This window comes from Alosa pseudoharengus, unplaced genomic scaffold (assembly GCF_046254945.1).
Source record: "Alosa pseudoharengus isolate Yale_2024_CS ecotype anadromous, Long Island Sound unplaced genomic scaffold, YU_APseudo_1.1 YU_APseudo_1.1_scf_8, whole genome shotgun sequence".
NCBI classification, from domain to species: domain Eukaryota; kingdom Metazoa; phylum Chordata; class Actinopteri; order Clupeiformes; family Clupeidae; genus Alosa; species Alosa pseudoharengus.
Window position 1 is genome coordinate 26,157,743 of NW_027468870.1, and position 22,827 is coordinate 26,180,569.

General features: G+C 43.9%; 1 protein-coding gene across 1 annotated transcript in view; it reads right to left on the minus strand.

Moving 5' to 3' along the window:
- The window catches only part of sptbn2 (spectrin, beta, non-erythrocytic 2), a 61,443-nt gene that overhangs the window by 33,555 nt on the left and 5,061 nt on the right, over window positions 1-22,827 (minus strand). The window contains exons 2-3 of the mRNA XM_076274106.1: window positions 971-1,122; window positions 203-376 (exon numbers count right to left, since the gene is read on the minus strand). Coding sequence (XP_076130221.1) covers window positions 203-376; window positions 971-1,122 — 326 coding nt within the window. The remainder of the gene's footprint in view (window positions 1-202; window positions 377-970; window positions 1,123-22,827) is intronic.

The window sequence follows — 22,827 nt, forward strand, 5'->3', positions numbered from 1 at the left end:
ACAAATGCTGACCACCAAAAAGGTCATTTCAAAATATATTTTTTAAACCTATCAGAGGCAGCAGTCAAACTGTATCACAACAACTGATGACATAACCTAAATATCATGCATCATCAAACTACCACATTGAGAAATGTGTCAGGGCTTGTATCTGTCCACTAAGGGCTGCTGTGGGACTGACCACCTGCCCATCCAATCGTACCTGGAAGCGGAGGATGATGGTCCAGATGAGTCCGAGCGTGAGGCGGTGGTTGCCGTCGACGATGTCGTGGGAGCCCATGTTCTCCAGGTGCACCTTCTGCTCCTTGAGGAACTGCAGGGCCTTGTCCACGTTCTCCAGGCAGTGGATGCGCATGCGCCCCTTAGTGGGCTTCGGCTGTGGGAGACAGTGAAAGGGGTTAGGACAACACTAGACATATCATAGAGTGGGACAAACAGCATATGCAGTGTATTTACTGAGGATGGGAGTACCGAGTCATAGTATTGTAGACCAATGTGTCTCTAGGTGAGTGTGTGTGTGTGTGTGTGTGTGTGTGTGTGTGTGTGTCCTTGTAATGTAATATATGGATGAAACTGTCGAGGAAAAGTATGCGCACACACATTCCAATGATAACCAGACAACACTATAGAGGAGACAAGGAGAAAAGCCGGTGAAAATGGAAGCATATTAAAGTACAGCACAGACAGACACCGCTGGAGATTTGGAGAGCGATTACAGACAGAAACAGACATGTGATGATTATGTAAATAACAAGGAGTCCAGCACAGGCCAGAGAAAATAGAATAAGGCTCCCAGAAAGGAATCCGATAAGACAAAGAAGGAAAAAGCCAACAGAGAGAGGTGTGTTGTGGAAGACTACGAACAGATTAAAGGGGGTGCATACCAGAGAAAGTAAAATGGAAGACAAGAAGAGAGAAGAAAACCAGGAAAAGAGGGAGAGAGAGAGAGAGAGAAGGAGTGGGAACTGACCAGCTGTTCTCCAGAGAGAACCTCCAGCAGGCGGATAAGCATGCGTCCATCGCGCAGGTCAGTGTAGAGGTCGCCGATGCGACAGGTGACGCGGCCCAGGTGAGAGTTCACCCATTTGGTGAAGGTCTTCTTCTGCACGGCCTCTCGCTCATCTGAAAGACACCAACAGCAGCAGAGTTAACATGAGAGCAGCAAGTCTGCAATGCCCATATAGATACACTCAATACCAGTCAGAAACACACACACACACACACACACACACACACACACACACACACAAACACAAACACAGACACACACAGTATTCCACAGACATACCACTCACACAAGCATATGAGATACATAAAAGCATATGCACCATAAATGTATAGCATAAAGTATGTTAATTTCTCATGCTAATGAGTGGCGCCCCTTCAGGCAGAGTTTCTCCTGATCAGGACAAACATCTCATGAATAACTTCAGTCACTGATGTGTCGCTATAGGAACACTGCAGCAACAGCAACATCACAGCAATACAATCCTGCAATGCACAACACACACACACACTAGGGCTGTTGGAACGAATTTCTAAAGTCGAATATAAATCGAATATTTAAAAAATCAATACTATTCAAATTTGAAAAGTGTTTTGGGGAGTTTTTTAGCGAATATGTGAAAACTAAATGCTTTTGTCACGTCTAATGCACAATCTAAATATGGCAGAAGCGATGCAACCACGGAGATCACCACTCCTGGCCATTTCAGCGATGTGTGGAACGTTTTTGGATTTCCATCAGTAAACGGAAAAATAACAATTAGCCTAACAATGTCGTAATCTGCAGAATATGTAGCAGCAAGCAGCCTGAGTGCACATCTGATAACGCTACACCCTGACAAGCTAGGTAGGTAAACAGTCCAAGGACAAGGAACCGTCAACACACACACACACACACAGTTGCCATCATGCTCTATCTATCACACACACACAAACAAACACACACACACAGCTAGACACAATGTTCAAGAACCTGCTCCTCTCCGTATACTGAAGAACAGACCCCAAGAGCTACCCAGAGCTGCGAAGCCCCATAAATATTCATGCTCTCGCAATTGTTGAGCAGACAAACAGCCACACAGTTTTCAAACTCCATTAAGGCTCATGTGTCAAACTGAAGGATGAATGACTGCATCAATCAAACACACACACTCCGTCTCCCAATCTCATTTTCTCTTTCTCTCTCTCTCTCACACACACACACATACACACAAACACACACGTACACACACACACACACACACACACAATGAATTCTAGTGCCACTGCGTTCTGCCAGTCTACGCAATCAAGTCCTCCACAAGTGACAGTGATGGCTGCCCTCCCCATAGCACTCTATACATTTCCATACCATTTAGAGAAGTGTGTCAACATTAATGTGTTCCAAACTGCCCAGTAAACTGCATGCAAGTGGATGACACGACTAAAGATGTCAGCCTAGCAGAGGTGCCTGGTCATAACACTCCTCTGAGAGCCCATAAGTCTGTTTACATTACAACAATACAGAGTCCAGGCAAATACCACTGCAGTGTGTGTAAGTGTGTGTGTGTGTGCGTGCATGTGTGTGTGTCTGTGCGTGGCATCATGCTCTGGCATACTGCAGTTTCAAGGTCAAACCCTCTGGATCCATTAGGGAGACACACACACACAGACAGACACACTCTCTCTCTCCTTCCTGGCATTAGTTAGACTTTTGCCCCCATTTCACTCTCCTTGTCCTCATAGAGCACCTTCACCATTCCTCAGTCTGTCCCGGCCCTCGGTGTCTCTCTGTACCGCTGCGCTGCTTTCAGTCCCTACACTCCTGGGCCCAATTTTTACAGCTGTCAGTGAGTGAGTGGGGGGCATGCTGTGTGTGTGTGTGTGTGTGTGTGTGTGTGTGTGTGTGTGTGAGAGAGAGAGAGAGGGAGGGTGCTAAATTACTACAACTTTTATACATTACGATCTTTGTGATAATGTCATGAACATACACACACACATATACACACACACACACACACACACACACACACACACACACAGACACAGGATCACACACACACACACACACACACAGGATCACACACACACAGGAGTGTCCTCAGTGACAGAAGAACATATGGATGGGGACAGTAAGGGGCTCAACTCCTGCTGACCGCAATCACCGGCCAATCATGTGATCAACCAATGACCTTTCAAGCAAGGAGTGTGACTATCCACACACGGGCTTGAATGTTTACAAGTGCCCAGCCTAGCACAGTTAACGACCACCTAACTTCCTGCACATACACAGAAAGACGCAGGATGCAGAAGATCCCCCCACACACACACACACATACACACACATAGTTATCCATGCATGCCCACACACTCACAGAACTCGGACTCCCAATCCCATTAGTGAGTAACAAATATATCCACTGGTCCACACACACACACACACACAGTAAGAATGCACAAGTGTCTGGAGGGCCATCTGGTCAAGGGGCCACGTAATACACACTCATAGACACACATGGACACAACCACACAGACACGCATGTGAACTCAAGACAGACACACACATGGATGCTGAACTGGTGTCAGCACCTGGAATTATACACACACACACACACACACAATGTTCTATAGACAGAGAGACAGAGACAGACAACAGAGTAATGAGCAGCTGGTAGTGTGTGTGTGTGGGGAGCAGAATGACGGTAATCCTGATCTGATTCCTGGTTGGTCTGGCTGGATTAGGAGGCACTTTAGGGATGGGGATGGGATTTAGGGATGGGAGGGAAGCCCCTCTTCATGAGAGAGAAAACAGGAGAGGATCCATATCCCTCAATATCCCTCTCTCTATCCCTCTCTCTATCCCTCCTCACCATGTCACTCTTCTCTCTCTCCTCTCTCTCCATCCATCTCTCTCACCTCTCTCCTCCCCCCATCACTCCATCCACCCCTATCCCCCTCTCCCTTCTCCTCTGAAGATCAACATAAACCAAGCCAATTCAGCTCCACCACTCAAACAAAGACTCCAACTCTGACCACTCAAACATTCATTAAGAAGCTAGAGGCTGATGGACAACGTGTTAATCGCAAGACTTTTTATGATCTAGAAAGTTAGCCACGACTACTACGTCTCTTTAACGATCATGTGGGTAACTAAACTACTGACATCACAGGCTTTGACTGTCTTATCTGAAATAAATGATAAGGAACATGGGGATAAATAAATGACATCAAACACTGGCAAGCCTTTTATTAGAGTCTAAAGTAAACAATGTGGTCAAGAGAATAAATAATTGAGCAATGAATGACCAAACACATAAGCCGGTGTTCTGAGTATCAAAGGTTTTGCTAAACCAGAAGACAATTTAACCCTATCCACCATTTCACATCATTTTTGATTGGGCCTATTCAATATTTTTTTTCCTTATTTGGATTTTTATAGGCCAAATGCATTAATTAATTTAACTAAAAAGCAACGTCTATAGATGCATCATTATGTGCATTAAATCTACACTTGAAACATATTGCTTCTCTTCCTGTTAGTCTCTCTGTGCCTCCAGTGCAGATTAGCCATCGTTTAACACGGTCTTCGCTCTCAAAACCGGTCTGGCTGTAAATCAAGTCAAAGCTCTCCCCTCTTTTGAAATGCCACCACAAAAATAAATAAATAAATAAATACATTAGGAAGAAAAAAACAAAGCCGACGGACAGATTGGATTTCCAGTCAGTGAGCGTGTGCGGTTGCGTTTGAGAAATGCCTCGTGGCCGGCTCAGGGACGGGCCTTTTGTCCTTGAGGGCATTCTGCTGGCATCGAGCTGCCGCCACTCGAGGGCAGAGGGAGCAGCCACCCAGTCATCTGTGCTAAGTAGTGCTGCTGGGGCCCCAACACACACACATTTAACCTTCAGAAACGGAGAGAACCGGGGATGACTGGGACAGGGAGCGAGGGAAGGAGAGAGAATGAGAGAGAGAAATAAAATGAGAGATAGAGAGAAATACAAAGAGAGACAGAAAAGGAGGAGAGAAAGCTGTGGAGGCAGAGCACAGTGGGTCTGCGCGCACGCACACACACACACACACACACACACACACACACACACACACACAACCCTGCTGTGGGACGTTTGCTTTATGGCTCCTCATAGCTCACTTCAGACATCATGATGGCCTATAGGCTGGGTTGTTTGTGTGTCTTTGGGCGAGCTCGGTGTTTTCATAGGTCTTCAGCAACTCAGACATTTCCTGACTCTTCCTCTTGGGGGGTGAAAGAGACCCGGGTGGGGGGTGCAAAATGCAATGATTGCTACATACACTCCATCATGATATCCCTACTGGACAACACACACACACACACACCAGACTCCTACCCGGAATAGTAACCCCCTGAGTGGCCAGACCTTCAGCTGTAGTGACCCTGTCCATGTGGGCTGTGCTCTCCTGTCAGAGGAATGTTTGTCTTTTTCATCCCGTGAAGCACAGGGACTTATACCGAAAATTGGGAAGTTGAGCGATGCATTACAATTACCATCACCATCACTAAATTGCTGTGTGTGTGTGTGTGTGTGTGTATCCTAATGGTCTCCACTTAAACTGAATGCTGTTTTCCATCACATGTCATGGAGATTAAAAGGGAGTGTAAGGGTGTGTGCATTCATGTGTTTGTGTGTCTTATCTTTCAGAGCAGAATTTATTTAGAAATACCATTCCTACCGTGTGAGAGTCTGTATGAGTGTGGTTGTGTGTGTGTGGTTGTGTGTGTGTGTGTGTGTGTGTGTGTGAATAGTTATCTGTATGCTGGTCAACTGACCCCAAACCTTGATCTGTGTTCTGTGAACAGTGAAGCCTTGAACATTCCAGACCTCGGGGGAGAGACGGACTGTACTTTACCACACAAAGACTAAACACATACACATAGAAACACATAGAAACACACACACACACACACACACTTAAATTTAATGTAGCCACACATCCATCAGGTGAAGTACACAGAGTAATAGGTAGGATTGTAATTACTTATATTACTATAATTCAACCTCTGAGTCTGACAAACACACACACACAAATACACACAGCTGCAATCATTGAAGATGCTTTAGACATAATCAGCAGAGCAAACACAGAAACATAAACACACACACACACACACAAACATAAGAGACACGCACGCACACACACACGCATACATAGAGACACACAAACACACACACACACGCACAGAGACACACAAACACACACACACACACACACGCACAGAGACGCACATACACACACACACACATGCACAGAGACGCACATACACACACATACACCCACCCACACCCACCCACGCACGCACACACACACACACACACACACACACACACCCATGCTCTGTTGTACTGCAGTGAAAGTTTGACACTTCACCCCTGATAAACACAAAAGATGAGTGTTGAGACAGAGTGACAGAAACGGGCCATTCTCCCCCACAAAAGGCTGTCATGCTGGCCATGAGTGGAGCAGCTCCAACACTATTGGACCTGACCGGCGTCTCACCCATGAACATGAACCACCCGGAACATTCTAGCCATTACACAAACAAACCTACACACACACGCATATCACTGTACAGGCAAACAGATGCACACGCATACACTAACACGACAGCGGACACAAAGGACTGTGGACAAAAACACATGGACAAACACACACAGACAGAAAGACAGTCACACAGACAGACAGACAGACACACTCCTGGTGTGGTATCCGCCTATTGCTGCTTTCCAATGCAAATAGTAGCAAGCATAATCAGCTCTGGAATCAGCCTTTACAAGGCGGTTACAAGATACATAGCAGACTAGTAGGCACAAGGAAATATCACACACACACGCCGAAGCACACAAACTGCTCCAAGACCAACCAGAATAGAGTGTGTGTACTCTGTGTGTACGTGTGTGTGTGTGTGTGTGTGTTAGGGCTTGGTTATCTTCCTGGTTTGTTTGGTTACAGGTGGGCAGTGGGTTGGCTAATAAGTTCGCCAGTGCCGTCGCACGAACACCTGCCAGTGGGGTGTGGCCCTGAGATAAAGGCTCCTCCCCCACTTCTCCCCTCCCCTCCACTACCTGGCAACAGAAAGAGAGAATCCTATTCCCTGGTGCCCTTTTCAGAGGCCGTTTGAGTCCTGTTCAGTCCAGAACAATACGATCCGTTAGTATTCTCAAAAAAGTGTACACATCACATTTCCATATGACTACAATACCATAGCTGGCGAGCATGCAGGCCCACGGGAATATTTCGGATTTGATAATACAGCACTTTGCACGCTATGAGGTGTGGGTCATTTATAGGCCATTCGGTCTGTTCTTCATGGTCATCCCTCATGTGACGTTTCCAGGCTCTATTTAAAGCTGGGCCAGTAGTCTGTGAAGGGTTGGGATTAGCCTCCATGGAGGCTAAAGGCTAAAGCGTAGCTGACCACTTCAGGATAACTAGACATAACCCCACTTAACTGGCTGGTTGTGTGCGGTTGTGTGTGTGTGTGTGTGTGTGTGTGTGCATGTATAAGTGCTAAAGTGCTAAATATGGCATGAGGTAAAAAAGACAAAGAATGTGTGTGTGCATATATAAGGTGTAAATAAAAAGGAAGGCTTGGGCGATAATGTGGCATTTCCTCCTGACTGATGAGAGTTGATCTGGGGCTAATCCTGCCAATTACAGATTAACCTGAAACCGCCTACAGCTGTCAGCTAAGGATGGAGAGACACACACACAGTGTGTGTGTGTGTGTGTGTGTGTGTGTGTGTGTGTGTGTGTGTGTGTGTGTGTGTGAGAGAGATAGAGAGAGAGAGAAAGAGAGAGGGAGAGAATAAGAAAGGCATTTCTACAGCACGTAATCCTACATTTATGTTAAAAACCTTTGGCTATCATCTAATACTATATTCTGTTCTGTAATACACCCCCCCCCCCCCCCCCCCCCCCCCCACACACACACACACACAAAGACACAAAGATGTATAATAAGAACTGTCTTCAGATCTATACGTCTACATTCAAAGGCCTAGCCCAGGACTAACAAAATCAACTACATGTTGGTGGAAGCAGAGCAGGATCATATTGTTCTGGACTGGAGCCCGTCCACCTGAGAAATGACCAAGAAGAAAAGGCTGGAGCATAGACAGCGGGACACACACCTTTACACTTCCTTTTATTTTCCATGACATACGATGAAGCTGAACAGCATTCGATTTAAGAAAGAGACCATCGGGATACACTCACTCACACACACAAAAACACACGCACGCACGTATGCACACACACACACACACACGGTAGGGCTGGGCGATATATCGATATAAAAGATATATCGATATATTTTAAAATGCGATATGGAATTAGACCATATCGCATATATCAATATAGCATCGTTGCGCCGTAATCCTTGCTCCACGCAAGCCGCTGACCGGAGCTCTCCGCACTGCTCCCCTCTCTGCACTGCTGCATGCTACTTTTCTCATATAAATATATTTATTTCAGAATAAGATTGGCCTGTTTTATTTTATAGGCTATTTTTATTTAAGATATTTTTTTTATTTAAATGTGCATCTTACGGAGCTTTGATTTCAAAAAAGGCACTCCAGTTTTATGTTTACATTTTATTGTTATATGAGTAGTGAGTTTCAATAAAACTACTCATATTTGACTGAACATTTCATTTTACAGCTCTAACTTTGCAGAAAAAATATCAGGATATATATTGTATATCGATATTCAACCTAAATATATCGGGATATGACTTTTGGTCCATATTGATAGCAATAAAATGTATGGTTAAAATGGATAATAATTTAACTTCAAGACTACTTTTAGTTAGCCATGTAACCCATCTTGGTTTTAAACAAAGACACTATCCCCTCCCCCAATGGAATGCTAATGTGCTGGTTTAAGGCCTATCACTTACACAAGACAAAGGATGCTTCCTTGATATAATGTATCCATGTATCATGAAATGTAAATGTATTCATGTCTGGTATCATTTTGATAGTCTCATTACAAGGATTGTAATGATGTGATTGTGAGAATGTTTGGAACATTCTATAAGTGATATTTCTGATGTATAAGATATCTCTCCTCATGCTATTCTGACAAGAATTCATAGGTGTGAAGTGGGTGTGAGTAGGTGTGTCTGATACCAACTGTAGAACCAATCTAGTGGGCTTGTTCTTGGCGCCACTTTGTTCTTTGTTTAAACCATTTAAAAGTAACTAAACTGCAATGTTTGTGAGATCAGATTTTCTAGACTTGGACTAAGGATGTAGAGCGGAAGAGAATAGTTGGCTTCAGGCCAACCTAGGCCTGGCCTGGGCTAGGCCTACATAGACCTTTTGTTGTACTCTCTCTGCTTGTAACAGAATAAACCTGATTCCTGAGTTTTTCCTGAAGTTCGCCAGTCTAAGATTAATATTAAGTAATTATTCACCTACAATTACTTTCATGGAGGTTCCAACCGCAGAGATAATATACTTTTGTCGCTGATTCTAAAACGCCGCAGTTTTTTTTTTTTTTTTTTCTTTTTCTCATCGCTCTGGTGACAGCTCCCAAGTTAAGGACGCTTTTTATCTGCATTTCTTCTTTGGTGATGAACGAAGGTGGATCTGTAAATCCGGGCGGTTCCTACTAACCACAGTTTGGAATGGGCGGTAAGATATCGGAAAAGGCATTCTGAGTGAGTAGACATTTTGGCAAAACCGTAACTTAATAGTGGACACAAAATTGTGCTTCCCCGATTTTGGCAATATTTTGGCAAAACCGTAATTTAATAGTGGACATAAATTTGTGCTTCCCCGATTTTGGCAAAACGTCGCACAAGACGAATTAATCCATATTTTGTAAAGCGTCTATATATGTGTTGGATTGAAGTCCAATGGTGCCTCTTTATTGGATATAAGGAGTAAATAGATTAGCGAGTGTGCTAGGCAGCTCAGTATTAAACACGGTGGTTCGTGTGCAATCTATTTTTCGCGGGTTTTAGGGACATCATGTCCTAACAAGCTACGTAGCTTATGCCCCTTTGTGTTTACAGAACATTTTATTCCTTCACTACCAAAACAGAATATTAGACAGAACTTGGTGCTGCCCTTTTTGTTTTTATCACCAAGAGCGTATGAGCGGCTAGAATCCAAGCTAACACTAGTCTTGTTTTGTTTTTGAGTAGATGTGGTGTTTTGTTTTAGGCTACATCTACACTCAGATGATGAATCCAGGATTTTTGTCGTAATCTTTTTCAAGTGTGCAAACAGCATAAGCTCAAACAGCATAACCTCAAGAGAGCATGGTTAGGCCTCTTTTAAGTACGCCTGAGCTAACTAGCTGCCGCTAGGGGCGTCTAGATGTCTTTGTGAGCTAATATGAGCTAACTGAAAAGGCTTGACTAAACTTCTTTTGTTCTTTTAAGCAGGAAATTCTTCCTGCAGCCCGTTTAAAGTTGTCCTCCAGCTCCATGGAGCTGTGTGTGTCTGTGTGTCCAGTATGAATGAATGCGCGTGTGGGCCGGCCCTGTGTGTGTGAAATTTGTTTATTTCGTTATATGTGTTTGTTTCCATTTTTTGTTTCAAGTCCTTCTTTGTTTTCTTGGGTCAAAAGTTTTCACACCTTTTGCTATCTTATCTCACTGCCTTTGTTCTAGCAGCACTGTATTCTATAACCAACCCCCCAGCTTCTCCCCCATGGACACAAAAGGAACTTCACTGGGGAGATATGAACCTAAGAGGAGTGATAATGGGAAACCATTGTTGATTTCAACCATTTTCTTTCTTTCATTTGAGGGACATCTTTTGGGGTTAACATGTTAAGACATATTTTTATTTTTGCTTGTATGCCAATGGGAAATGTTTGCTACATGTTTACGCCTTGTTTGATGTGGGCAAATGTTCAATTGAATGGATTCATACCCACAACTTGAGTTTCTTTCTGTTTGAAATTACCTTTTATTTGTTTTTAGTTTGTATTTTTTTGTTATAGTTAAGAAACTATAAAAAGGGGGAGATAGATGGTATTGACTTGAAATACCATCTAAGTTTATTGGTTTTATTGCTCAAATGGTCATTTTTTAAATGCCTACTGTTTTGTTTTACTGACCCTCACTTCTAATGCAAAATCTCTTTAAAAGACATGTAGGGGTACCCTACCCACGTGAGTCTGTGGATTATTTTTCTTTTAAACATCTAAACTTAACCAAAGTTTATTTATTTTCTTTATATTGGCCTTTTGCCAATAGATGCAAATGTGTAGTCTCTGTTTGGAGATAAATAGCCCTGCTATGTTAGAAGACCCATGCTGTAGGTGTGACTGTCTCCAATTGAGAAACTGAATACATTAGCATACTGTTGTTGACTTGTGAATCTGCATTCACGAGACACTGTTTGACTCTGTTTACACTCATGCTAATGTCTCTCAAAGTTGTTGTGAATCCACTCTCCAGAATCTCTTTCATGCCAGAAGGGACAAAGGGAGGTGTGACATGCCTTTGTCTTCGACTACCACTACGCAAACATCTCAAGAAGATCCTTTCAAGATGGCGAATGGCTCCACCAACCAGGCTCAGCTACCACGCCAGAGCAGCAGCCGTGGAGACCAGGCCATGCCACTGGACGAAACTGGACGAGGCTCAGGAACCACAGGTCCAACGGAACCAGTGGCAGAAGCAACTGCCATGACTGGAAGCAACAAAACTGGACTGACTGAAAGCAACGAAAGGGGGTGCCGAAAGCAGCATCGCACTCCGCATCATCAAAGACACTCATGGCCCATTGTTCATGGACTGTTTGGACTGACACAAGGGTGCACGCCGAACGCGGCCTGCATGCACACCCTTTGCACTCGTATACACTTACACTGAAACAATGCAGACACATTCAAGTTTCATAAGAGGACCCTTCTTCAACGGAAGAGAAAAGCAAGAAAGGATGTATGCTGAACGCTGCTTTCCTTGCTCACGCACACACTTACATTGATTATGGACTGATTATGGACTTTATAAAAAAAACAACAAAAAAAAAAAAAATTGTAAAATTGTTCAAGAAGGCTCATGTTATGGAATCTTATTTTAAACTTCAAGTCATTCAGACTTGAAAAGGGGGAATTGATAGCAATAAAATGTATGGTTAAAATGGATAATAATTTAACTTCAAGACTACTTTTAGTTAGCCATGTAACCCATCTTGGTTTTAAACAAAGACACTATCCCCTCCCCCAATGGAATGCTAATGTGCTGGTTTAAGGCCTATCACTTACACAAGACAAAGGATGCTTCCTTGATATAATGTATCCATGTATCATGAAATGTAAATGTATTCATGTCTGGTATCATTTTGATAGTCTCATTACAAGGATTGTAATGATGTGATTGTGAGAATGTTTGGAACATTCTATAAGTGATATTTCTGATGTATAAGATATCTCTCCTCATGCTATTCTGACAAGAATTCATAGGTGTGAAGTGGGTGTGAGTAGGTGTGTCTGATACCAACTGTAGAACCAATCTAGTGGGCTTGTTCTTGGCGCCACTTTGTTCTTTGTTTAAACCATTTAAAAGTAACTAAACTGCAATGTTTGTGAGATCAGATTTTCTAGACTTGGACTAAGGATGTAGAGCGGAAGAGAATAGTTGGCTTCAGGCCAACCTAGGCCTGGCCTGGGCTAGGCCTACATAGACCTTTTGTTGTACTCTCTCTGCTTGTAACAGAATAAACCTGATTCCTGAGTTTTTCCTGAAGTTCGCCAGTCTAAGATTAATATTAAGTAATTATTCACCTACAATTACTTTCAATATCGCCCAGCCCTAACACACGCACACGCACACAACATTTTCTGAGTGCATGGCAGTCCTGCATGTCCAGCATGAAGCTGCAGTGGTGTGGCTGCTGACTCCTCTAAAAATGTTCTCCTTATTATCTGATCTATTTTGGAACTGCAACCTAGTTGAACATAACATGTCAAGGGCATCCATGTCACGCTAAGAAACGTCTCTGCACAACAAGAGAGGAACTGAGAGGTGACAAAATAAACAACTGAGACTCTCTCACACACACACACACACACACACACACTCATCTGACAGGATATAATCCTAATCTTATGACCAAGTTTACACAACACAGTCAATACACACTCACTCCCACGCATAGACACCCAAGTATGGTTTAGGTGAGAACCACACCCATGTCAAGAGCAGCTGATGTAAGAAACGGAAACGGAAAGAAACATGTCTTAGGCAGGCATATCAAAGACCTAGACCTACACGAACATGCCATGAAGATAGGGAAAAAAGATTGTGTGTGCATGTGTACAATGTGTGTGTGTGTGTGTGTGTGTGTGTGTGTGTGTGTACAGTATGTGTGTCTATGTGTGTGTATGTGTACGTGTGTGTGCGTGTGTGTGTGTGTGTGTGTACGTGTGTGTGTACGTGTGTACGTGTGTGTGTGCGCGCATGTGTTCATGCACCTCTGCTCGTGTTTGCTGAAGCACAACTGAGCAGCAGCTATTAGTGTGACAGTGACAATGAGTATGAGAATCTATAATAACCTGCATGGACCAACACACACACACACACACAGAAAACATACTGTGATACAGCAGGCAGTACACATATGGCCCATATCATACGTACTTCCATCAGTTGCGTTGCTATTAGTCCTGTGGGGCCACTCAGCCACATCTCTAAGGCTACATGCATGAGTGTGGCTCTACATACGGAGGCTGGTTACCTGTTCTGCATCTCACTGACTGACAGGTCTGAACACTTCATGCATCAGTGGTTTCTATCTCTTCACCTCATGAAGGCTGACTACTGTCTGTGTGTGTGTGTGTGTGTGGGAAATGGAGTGAGCAACTGTGGAGGCAGATTATGGCACGAATGTACTGTGCAGTGTACCGTCTGCTGACAGCAAACAAGGAGAAAGCGGCGCAAACACCCTTGTGCACAGATCAGAACACACACACACACTAGGGCTGTAACGATACACCAACCTCACGATTCGGTTTGTATCACGATTTTTGACCCACGGTTCGATACGAATTTTTTTTTTTGGGGGGGGGGGGGGTAGACATTTTATTAAATAACATTTTAATAGCCTCCCTTAGAACACCAGAGGATTACAATATAATATATCTATTATTTTATATCCTGATATAAAAATATTTTTCTCAATGACTGATATTTATGACAGCACACTTTATGCAGATTAGCCTATAGCCTAGGCCTACTATTTTTTTTATTACAACTCTACCTCTTTAATTCAGCTGTCTGGTTGAAGCCTGGAAATATTGTAAACAAAGTAGCATAGTTGGCTAGCTTAGCCTATCATAGTCTACTGATTGGACTGTTCAGTTTCCCCATCTGTGTTTGTTCTCCTTGGGACAGGGCCTTTTGGGAAACGTTGATATTGAGATGATCAGTCAACTTCAATGCAAGAGTTTTAAACAAATATGTGCAGCATGCTAATGATGCTAAGCGGATTTAATAGTAATTTAGCTAGTCGTCTTCTATGCGTCATTGCTTTCACGATTGTGAATGTTTTATTTAAGTCGCGTGTGTTCATTGAGCAGGAAAGGGCGGGAGAGTGAGAGGGAGGGAGCGCGAGAGAGAGTGGGGCAAGGAGAGGGGGTTTACTTCTATACTGTTTGGTGAAGTTGCACACATAGTATACAATGAAAGCAAGGAGAGGTATGAAATTATTATTTATTGATTTGTTTGTTTTTGGACAACGTAGGCTACCGATAAGTAAAGCGGGAGATGTGGGTTGCTTTTGCGGCCGCGTAAGCTGCAAAGCACTGCGTGAAACACTATAAAGGGTGTGTCGAGATTCTGCCTTTTCACACCGCGACACAGTATCGTGGATATGAATGTCGCGATTTCGGTTTCGAATCGTATATCGTTACAGCCCTAACACACACACATTGTTATCCCTTAGAAAGAGTTATAAAACTTGTTTGTGTGTTGCAGAAACACTGTATGAGTGTGTGTGCCTGGCACTGAAGGGTCTCAATTGTATGTTACATTGGCTTCTTCAACTGTAACTATTCATCACAAGGTGAGAGTGCCACTCCTGCACAGGCTTCCTCACATGAACTCACACTAATGTTATTTATACACACAAGAAAAAAACATTATCAGCTAAACGGTTTTGTCATGACTCAGTGATCAACCATTCAGCTTTGTGTGTGTGTGTATGTGTGTGTTTGTGTTTATGGGCGTTCCCCCTATGTTTGGTCAATGATGAGACACCTGAGGAGGATTATTTTCTCCCTGTGTGTGTGTGTGTGTGTGTGTGTGTGTGTGTGTGTGTGTGTGTGTAGGCCTATATGTGTGTAGGCCTGTGTGTGTGTGTAACACAGACTACATTCCTCTTCACGTTGGTCATGTTGTGACAGCTCGAGTCCCCTCAGGAGGAGGGAAAGAAAGGGCAGATGTAGAGAGAGAGAGAGAGAAGGAATGGTGAAAGACTAACGAGGAATTCCATGTCACACGCACAGACCGACCAACACAGAACTACATCCCTTCTAGGGGTTTGTGGTCTCTCTCTCCATGGCTCTTTCTTTCTCTGTATAAATGTGAGAGTTTGAGTGTCAACCCGTGACAATGACACTGCCTGCAAGGCAAAGACCCATGCGGTGTTAATGACTAGTATGCATACCAACACACGTCTCACACACACACACACACACACACACACACACACACACACACACACACACACAAAGGATGAGCAGAAAGACAAAATAACACATAGGAGGGTAAAATAACAGCGCTGGACCCCTGTAGACTGGGCTAAGTATAGATAGCATCGCTACTGTCTGGAGAAGGAGGACAAAAACATGTTTTCCCTCATGCGCTCATACCTTAATCCATAGAAACATGCCCAGTGTTAATCCTGGCTTTCACCTCTCGCCCCTTCTCTCTGTTTACCTTTGTTTAGTTCAGTGTGTGCGCGTGTGCGTGTCTACATAAACACAGAAAAGACACGGCTTTCTCTATCCTTGAAAACTCCATGTGATGAAATGTTGATTTGCTTCTATATGTCGTTCGGTTATATGATGAGTATAGTATAATAAGTAAGCAAGTAGTGCGTGTATGTGAATGAGTAAGTGAGTGTGTGTGTGTGTGTATGTGGTGTGTGTGTGTGTGTGTGTGTGTGTTTGTTTGTGTGTGTTCCTGCATGTTTGTGTGTGTTGAATTGTATGTGGACATAGTGGGGTAATACACTGTGAAGGCATGAGTGTGTGTGTGTGTGTTCGCAAATGTGTGTGTGTGCGTGCGTGTGAGAGTGAGAGGACAATGAGATAGAGAGTGACAGAGTGTGTGCGTTGGACCGTGTCTCCTTGGAGGATGCTTTGTTTTTGTCTTGTCACCTGCTGTTTTTGGCTAGGACCCACACACACACACACACACACACACACACACACACACACACACACACACACACACACACACACACACACACACACACACACACACACACCAAAGTGCAGAGAGAAGCTTTTTAGACTTTCACCACACACTCCTCTCCAGTGCAGTGCAACTCGGGTATAAATCAATATCCATCGAAGATGGAACGGATAGGCCTGCAGGACTCATTGTGTGTGAGTGAGAGTGTGTGTTTGTGTGTGTGTGTGTCAGTCAGGTGAAAAAGACCTACAGCAGGACTAGACACATTACTGAGTGGACAAAACAGACAAAACACAGACAGAAATGAACATGGACACACACACACACACACACACACACCCACACACAACAAGCGCACACTGAGGAAGAGGGAAGGACCTTTATCTTTATCCCAGTGCTGATTCAGATGTGTTTATCTCAATCTTGCGCACACACACATATCATTCACAACCATTGTGACACAGAAGGTCAGTACGGATCTAAATGACCTCAATTTCTGCTCCCCACTTCCAATAACAGCTGAGTCAAGCTCACACACACACATATTAGTGTGTGTGTGTGTGTGTGTGTGTGTGTGATGTATCTAGTAAGCTATCTGTGCTGTATTAGAATCAGAATGAGTTTATCAGTGGTGTGGAGAGAAGGCGTATGATTATAAGGTCTGGGGCCTCATTTATATAAGTGTTGCGTAGAAACCGTCCTTCATTTGATCTTAGATCATTTCTGAAATGATCGTACGTGTGATTCAGAGAACACGAACGTACGCACCAAAAAACGTGCGTACGCCACCCTTCCAGATGTGCCCATTATAAATCACAAATGAACGTCAACTTGTGCGCAGCCGGTCTCCGCCTTGTAAACACCCCCTCATCAATATCATTAGCATATGTTTTAATGAAATCAATGGCCTAAAAGCTGTAGCCTATGTAAAATGACATATTGAAAACATTGTATAGGCCTAGCCTATGCCATCTGATGTTAACTAGCCTATATGCGTCAGTTCGAATAGCTTAACTAATTATGTTTTTTCCAGCAAAGCTTTCTGGAAAGAGATCGTATGCATCCATGTCCATTGTCCTCTGCTCGCTTTCATTCCTTTTGCTTGCAGTAATGTGAATAATCAACATTTAGTAGCCTATGTTTAGGCCTACTTTGTTGAAAAACATTTGGTAGGCCTACCTTATGAAGGAAAGACCTAGGCCTACAGCATAATCCTGTACATTATGGTACAGTAGGCTACTGTACGTTTCCAATATGACCCAGGGTAATATGCTGATTTAGCTACAAAACAGAGGACTAAATTAAGCGTGATATGTCATGTAGGCTTAACGTTTCTTTTAGGATAGGCTATGTTTTTGCTGAAAAAGTAGCCTAGTTCGCCGGTCATTATTCATTCATTCTGCATATCTTTGCTATCGTTTTCTTTCAATAATGTCCAATGGCTTAAACATTGTCCTTTATTGTTTGCTTTAGGCCTACCTTTATATTTTACCAACTCACGTATTGTCATCTGATCTTGGGCACTGCCAGTCAAAAAAAGCAAACAGGTGCGCGCTCTACACCTCTTTACGCAACTCCGACGCAACACTAAATATGAAGATGCTAGAGGATAACTTCCGTCCCTTGGTTGTGTAGGCTATACCGTATATGATATAAAATAACAATAGCCTACATTGTATAGCTTACATTCAAATATTACCTTTCTGTTACGGAGCTGGGAATAGGCGTATGCTATGAGCGCAAATTAGGATGTAGTGGAGGCTAAACGCGAGTAAACGCAGTTTATCCACCTCTGCCATTTCAGAAATAGAGTTTAGGCCTACCCACCTCTTAGTTTATCCACCTCTCAAAAGAGTGTATTCACTTTTAACATTCAAAAATGTACTTTTCCTCTTCTAAACGAGGGCAATTGGACATTTTATGGTCAATATTAGATTGGTGAGAACACAAAATATACTAGATCACCTGTAAGAATGTTTCAATCATTCCATCGTAGGTCTTGGTGTTTTTTAGATATTATGAAATAAGTAAGCTATACGTTTTTTCACTTTCTTAAGTGGGCTATAGTTCTCATTAGCAGTTTTATGCCAAACCATGAAACATTAAGCTGCGTCCAAAAACGTCTTTAAAAATCTTCTGATATTGATCATGCATATGGCAAAGAAAGACATGAGATCGTTGGTCTTGGAATTTTGAAAATGCATCGCACTTAGACCTCAGATTACTTGCAGTACCCCGGCATTACCACAAGGAAATGGTCGTACGTCAAGTTTGAACCTGACGTGGAGATAAGCACTTTTCCACGTCAAAGACGGTTTTTATAAATCTGAGCGTTGGCATGGATTTGAGCGTACGCACGGTCTAAGATCAAATCTGTGTGTAAGAACGCTTTATAAATGAGGCCCCTGGTGTGATTAATGGAGAGGCTGATCCCAGATCAGTGGGCCAGAGACAAGCCACTCTGCCCCACTCCATAGGCGGTCTGCCCCCACTGGGGAGTGCAGGAGGGAGGGCCGGGGCAGATGTGGACGTTCTGGGGCAGGGGTCGGCAGGGGCTTCTGGGAAGGTCAGCCTTAAATGGTTTCTGGACGCTAATTCTGGCCTACAATAATAGAGCTGGAGGGGTAAAGGTGTGTGGGTGTGTGTGTGTGTTTGTGTGTGTGTGTGTGTGTGTGTGTGTCACGTTGCATCTGGCAGTTTGGAACTTGTGCACACACAGGGTGCATATATGCTTGTCAACACACACACACACACAGTCAGTGTAGTGAGCCAGCATCTGGCCGCTGGCAGACTTTAATTACTCCCCTCGACAGAGCTGTAAAGACCTTCCACGGGGAGTCGTTTATTCCTCCCTTTCATCCCTCGCTCCTGTCATCTAATTTAACCCCCTCGCTCTTCCGGCACCCACTCCTCTTTCTCTCCCCACCTCTTCACCCTTCCTCACCATGTTCCGGAACTGTCTCCCCTTCATTCCCCAGAGGAAGTGGGACCTAAGCAGAGAGCAATACATCATCAAGGCCACAGTAATGATGCCCTGACCCCCCCCCCCCCACACACACATACACACACACACACACACACACACACACACACACACACACTGCAGCTGAATTATGGGAGTTGGAGTTCAGACTGTTAAAGCACCTTGAACCCACATAATTACTTGTCCCCTGTATTCAGGTAGGAGGAGAGAAGCTGTTTTTCAAACAGCAATAAATTCACTAGCACAAATGGAGGAATGAGGACTGAGAACTGTGCCTTCGTTTGGTTTCGCAAGCAGACACGAGGAAGCTCTCTCTTACTATATGTTCCCATCCATACGTACACTCAACAGGTCCTGAGTCAGCCTAGTTTTATTTTTCAAAAAGGAGAACCTGTTTTCTCTTGCAACATCAACCAAACTGTGGCTAGAAAGAGAAAACATACAAAGGAAAACACAGATATAGACAGAGAGATAAAGAGATAGATAGAGATAGGGAAAGATAGAGTCCTGAGAGGCCACATCCCTGTTCGTCCAGATGCCTGTTCATCCATGCCTTGCACCACTGGGCCTGGGCAACTCCTAGGTCAGACCTGGGCAGCACCGTGGTCCATAAGCCCCCTCTCTCTCCTGCAGCCCTGATAGAGACACAAGCCCTGCCTCTCTGCCTGTCCCATCAGCAGCCTCCTAGCACTGCAGCCTGAACTGCCCCCCCCCAAACAACTCATGCAGAAACTCTCCACACCTGCTATCCCCGGGACATGAAGACAAACGGCTGGGAACAACCACGCACACACACACGCATGCACGCACGCACACACTCTTCTGCCAAAGTCAGCAGTCCCCAACAGTTCTCTAGCATCCGAGCTAAAGACACTACGAATACCTCACATGTTCCAGGATCTTCCCCAGGGCCTTTATCAAATTCACAAGTTATTAATTTTCATTTCCATCCCAAAAGCAGGAGGAGAGTCCAAAGCTTTGGGCCAGTTTCCCTGGGCGGATGATGTGTAGAGGTGTATCCTGTTCTGTTCTGTTTGTTTGTGTGACCCCCACCACACAGGCATTGTGTTGTTTTTTGTTTAGTTGTGTTGAGTGTGCTAATGATGAATACCTCAGGCAGCCAAAAAAGCACAGCTGCACTCCCTTAGTCTACTATTAGGGCCTGAAATACCGGGGTAGTCATTACTGTACACACACACACACACACACACACACACACACACACACACACACAGGTAGTAAGCAGAGGGCATTAGGGTGCAAAACAAGCAGCATGTTCAGATGAAGACCCTGGCCCCATTAATTACAACTCTACTGTTCGTCTCAATGGAGGAGAACATTCTGTAAAGACAGCTTAAAGATAGACACAGGTCTACACACACACACACACACACACTGCAACGCAACAGAAAAACATGAGTACACACACAAGTGCATGGAATGACAAAACCCAACGTTAATCATAGGACTCAGCGATGTTATAGCCCCCTCACACACACGCACACCTAAAATGGCATGTTTCCATGACCGACACCCATTATTGACGTGTAACAATGCGATGGTGGCACTAACGATACCATTGGGGTGTTGTTCACACTTGTAGCGGAGTGTTGTTAATGTTCCGCCGGTGAAACGTGCCGCTCTGAGGAGAGGGCCAGGAATGTGGCTAAGCTTTGATGTTGGCATGGCCCCCACACCACTGCCTAAAGCTGATCAACACCTAGACCAAACACACACAACTTTACCCTAACTGACTGACTGCCAACTACACATACGCATACAAGGAACTATAATTGTATACACACACACACACACACACACACACACACACACACAAACTCAACACTCATTGACATTACTGGAATAGCAAACTCTTCTAAAAACAGTGAAGTGAATTTCATGCCGTCTCCCTTCTCCACTCAGTCACACACATATAAACGTCTCCTAAATTGCATATTAAATTCTCTGCAGCATTTAATCACAATCCCCATAGCAACGAATGCTAATGGATACAGTTAGGTTAGGTTGACTAAGGAGAAAACAATGAAATTGCTGTGTGTGTGTGTGTGTGTGTGTATGTGTGTATGTGTGAGAGAGATTATGAATGTAAATCCTCAACCTCCCTTCTTCCTAAAACTCCCAAAGAAATGACAATGCACATATTCTACTGTGTATGTTTAAACTTAAAAACAAATGAAGTGCTTCCCCTGATCCTTTGCCAGCTCTCATGACACACTGGTAGTGTGTGCACAGACAGAGAGAGAGAGAGAGAAAGAAAGAGAGAGAGAGAGTGAGAGAGAGACTTTTAGTCCTCCAAAAGAGCTAGGCAGGCTTGGAGTTGGGGGGGAGTAAATACAGTTACAGTTAAGTGGTTGACCACAGTGACAATGTACAACCTGGGTCTACACACAGCCTCTCTCTCTCTCTCTCTCTCTCTCTCTCTCTCTCTCTCTCTCTCTCTCTCACACACACACACACACTAACAGGGACCCACACAGGGCCATCCAACCTGTACTTTCTCACAGCATCTCCTGGTTTGAGTGTGTGTGTGTGTGTGTGTGTTTACACACACATACAAGGTAACCAGAGACAGAAAAAAAGAGACTGAGGTCAAGTTTCTCTAAATCTGTGTCCATGTAACAGAACCCTGACCTTAGAATGCTAAGAGGAGAGAAGTGCACACACTCTAGAGCCTCTTCCTCCATCTTCAATAAATCACAAGAACAAATGGTGCTTTTAAACAACCATGGACACCTGAGACTCCTCCATTCATTAAGACTACAACTTCCAAGAGCCTTTGCTCTTAGTCAACATTAGACCGCAGTGCCCAGTCAGAGGGCTGAAATGAAGACTAAAGGGTCATTACTGTGAAAGGAGACTTGATTAAGGAACTGTAATGTGGTGTGATGGTGTGACGACTTCAGTTGGCTTGGACTGGCCTAACTTTATCAGAGTGCCAGAGGGAGTCGCCACGGTGTGCTGTGACATAGGGAAATGAGAAGACAAAGAGCAATACTGTGCAGTTTCTACTCTCATGAACACACACACACACACACACACACACACACACACACAGCTATAAGATAACACGCTAAAACACACTGCTATAAGATAATATGTCAGCATCTGTTAATGATTGAAGCCCTTCATTATCAAATCAACCACACACATTATATATTAGTATCTGAGCAAAATCCACCAGCTTATTTGCAGCTCCTATCAGTTTTAAACTTTGACCTTTGTTACAAGAGAACCTCAGAGACCCACATTCCCTTCACCCATATCTGAATGCTTGTGTTTTTAATTAATAACCCTTAGTGTGTGTGTGTGTGTGTTCTTTTTTCAGCATCAGAGCAGTTCTGTATGGGACACTGGAGGGAGAGTTTTGTGAGCAGGGGGAAGGCCATCAGGGCCCCGGTGCCTAATGGGGGTGAGTGACAC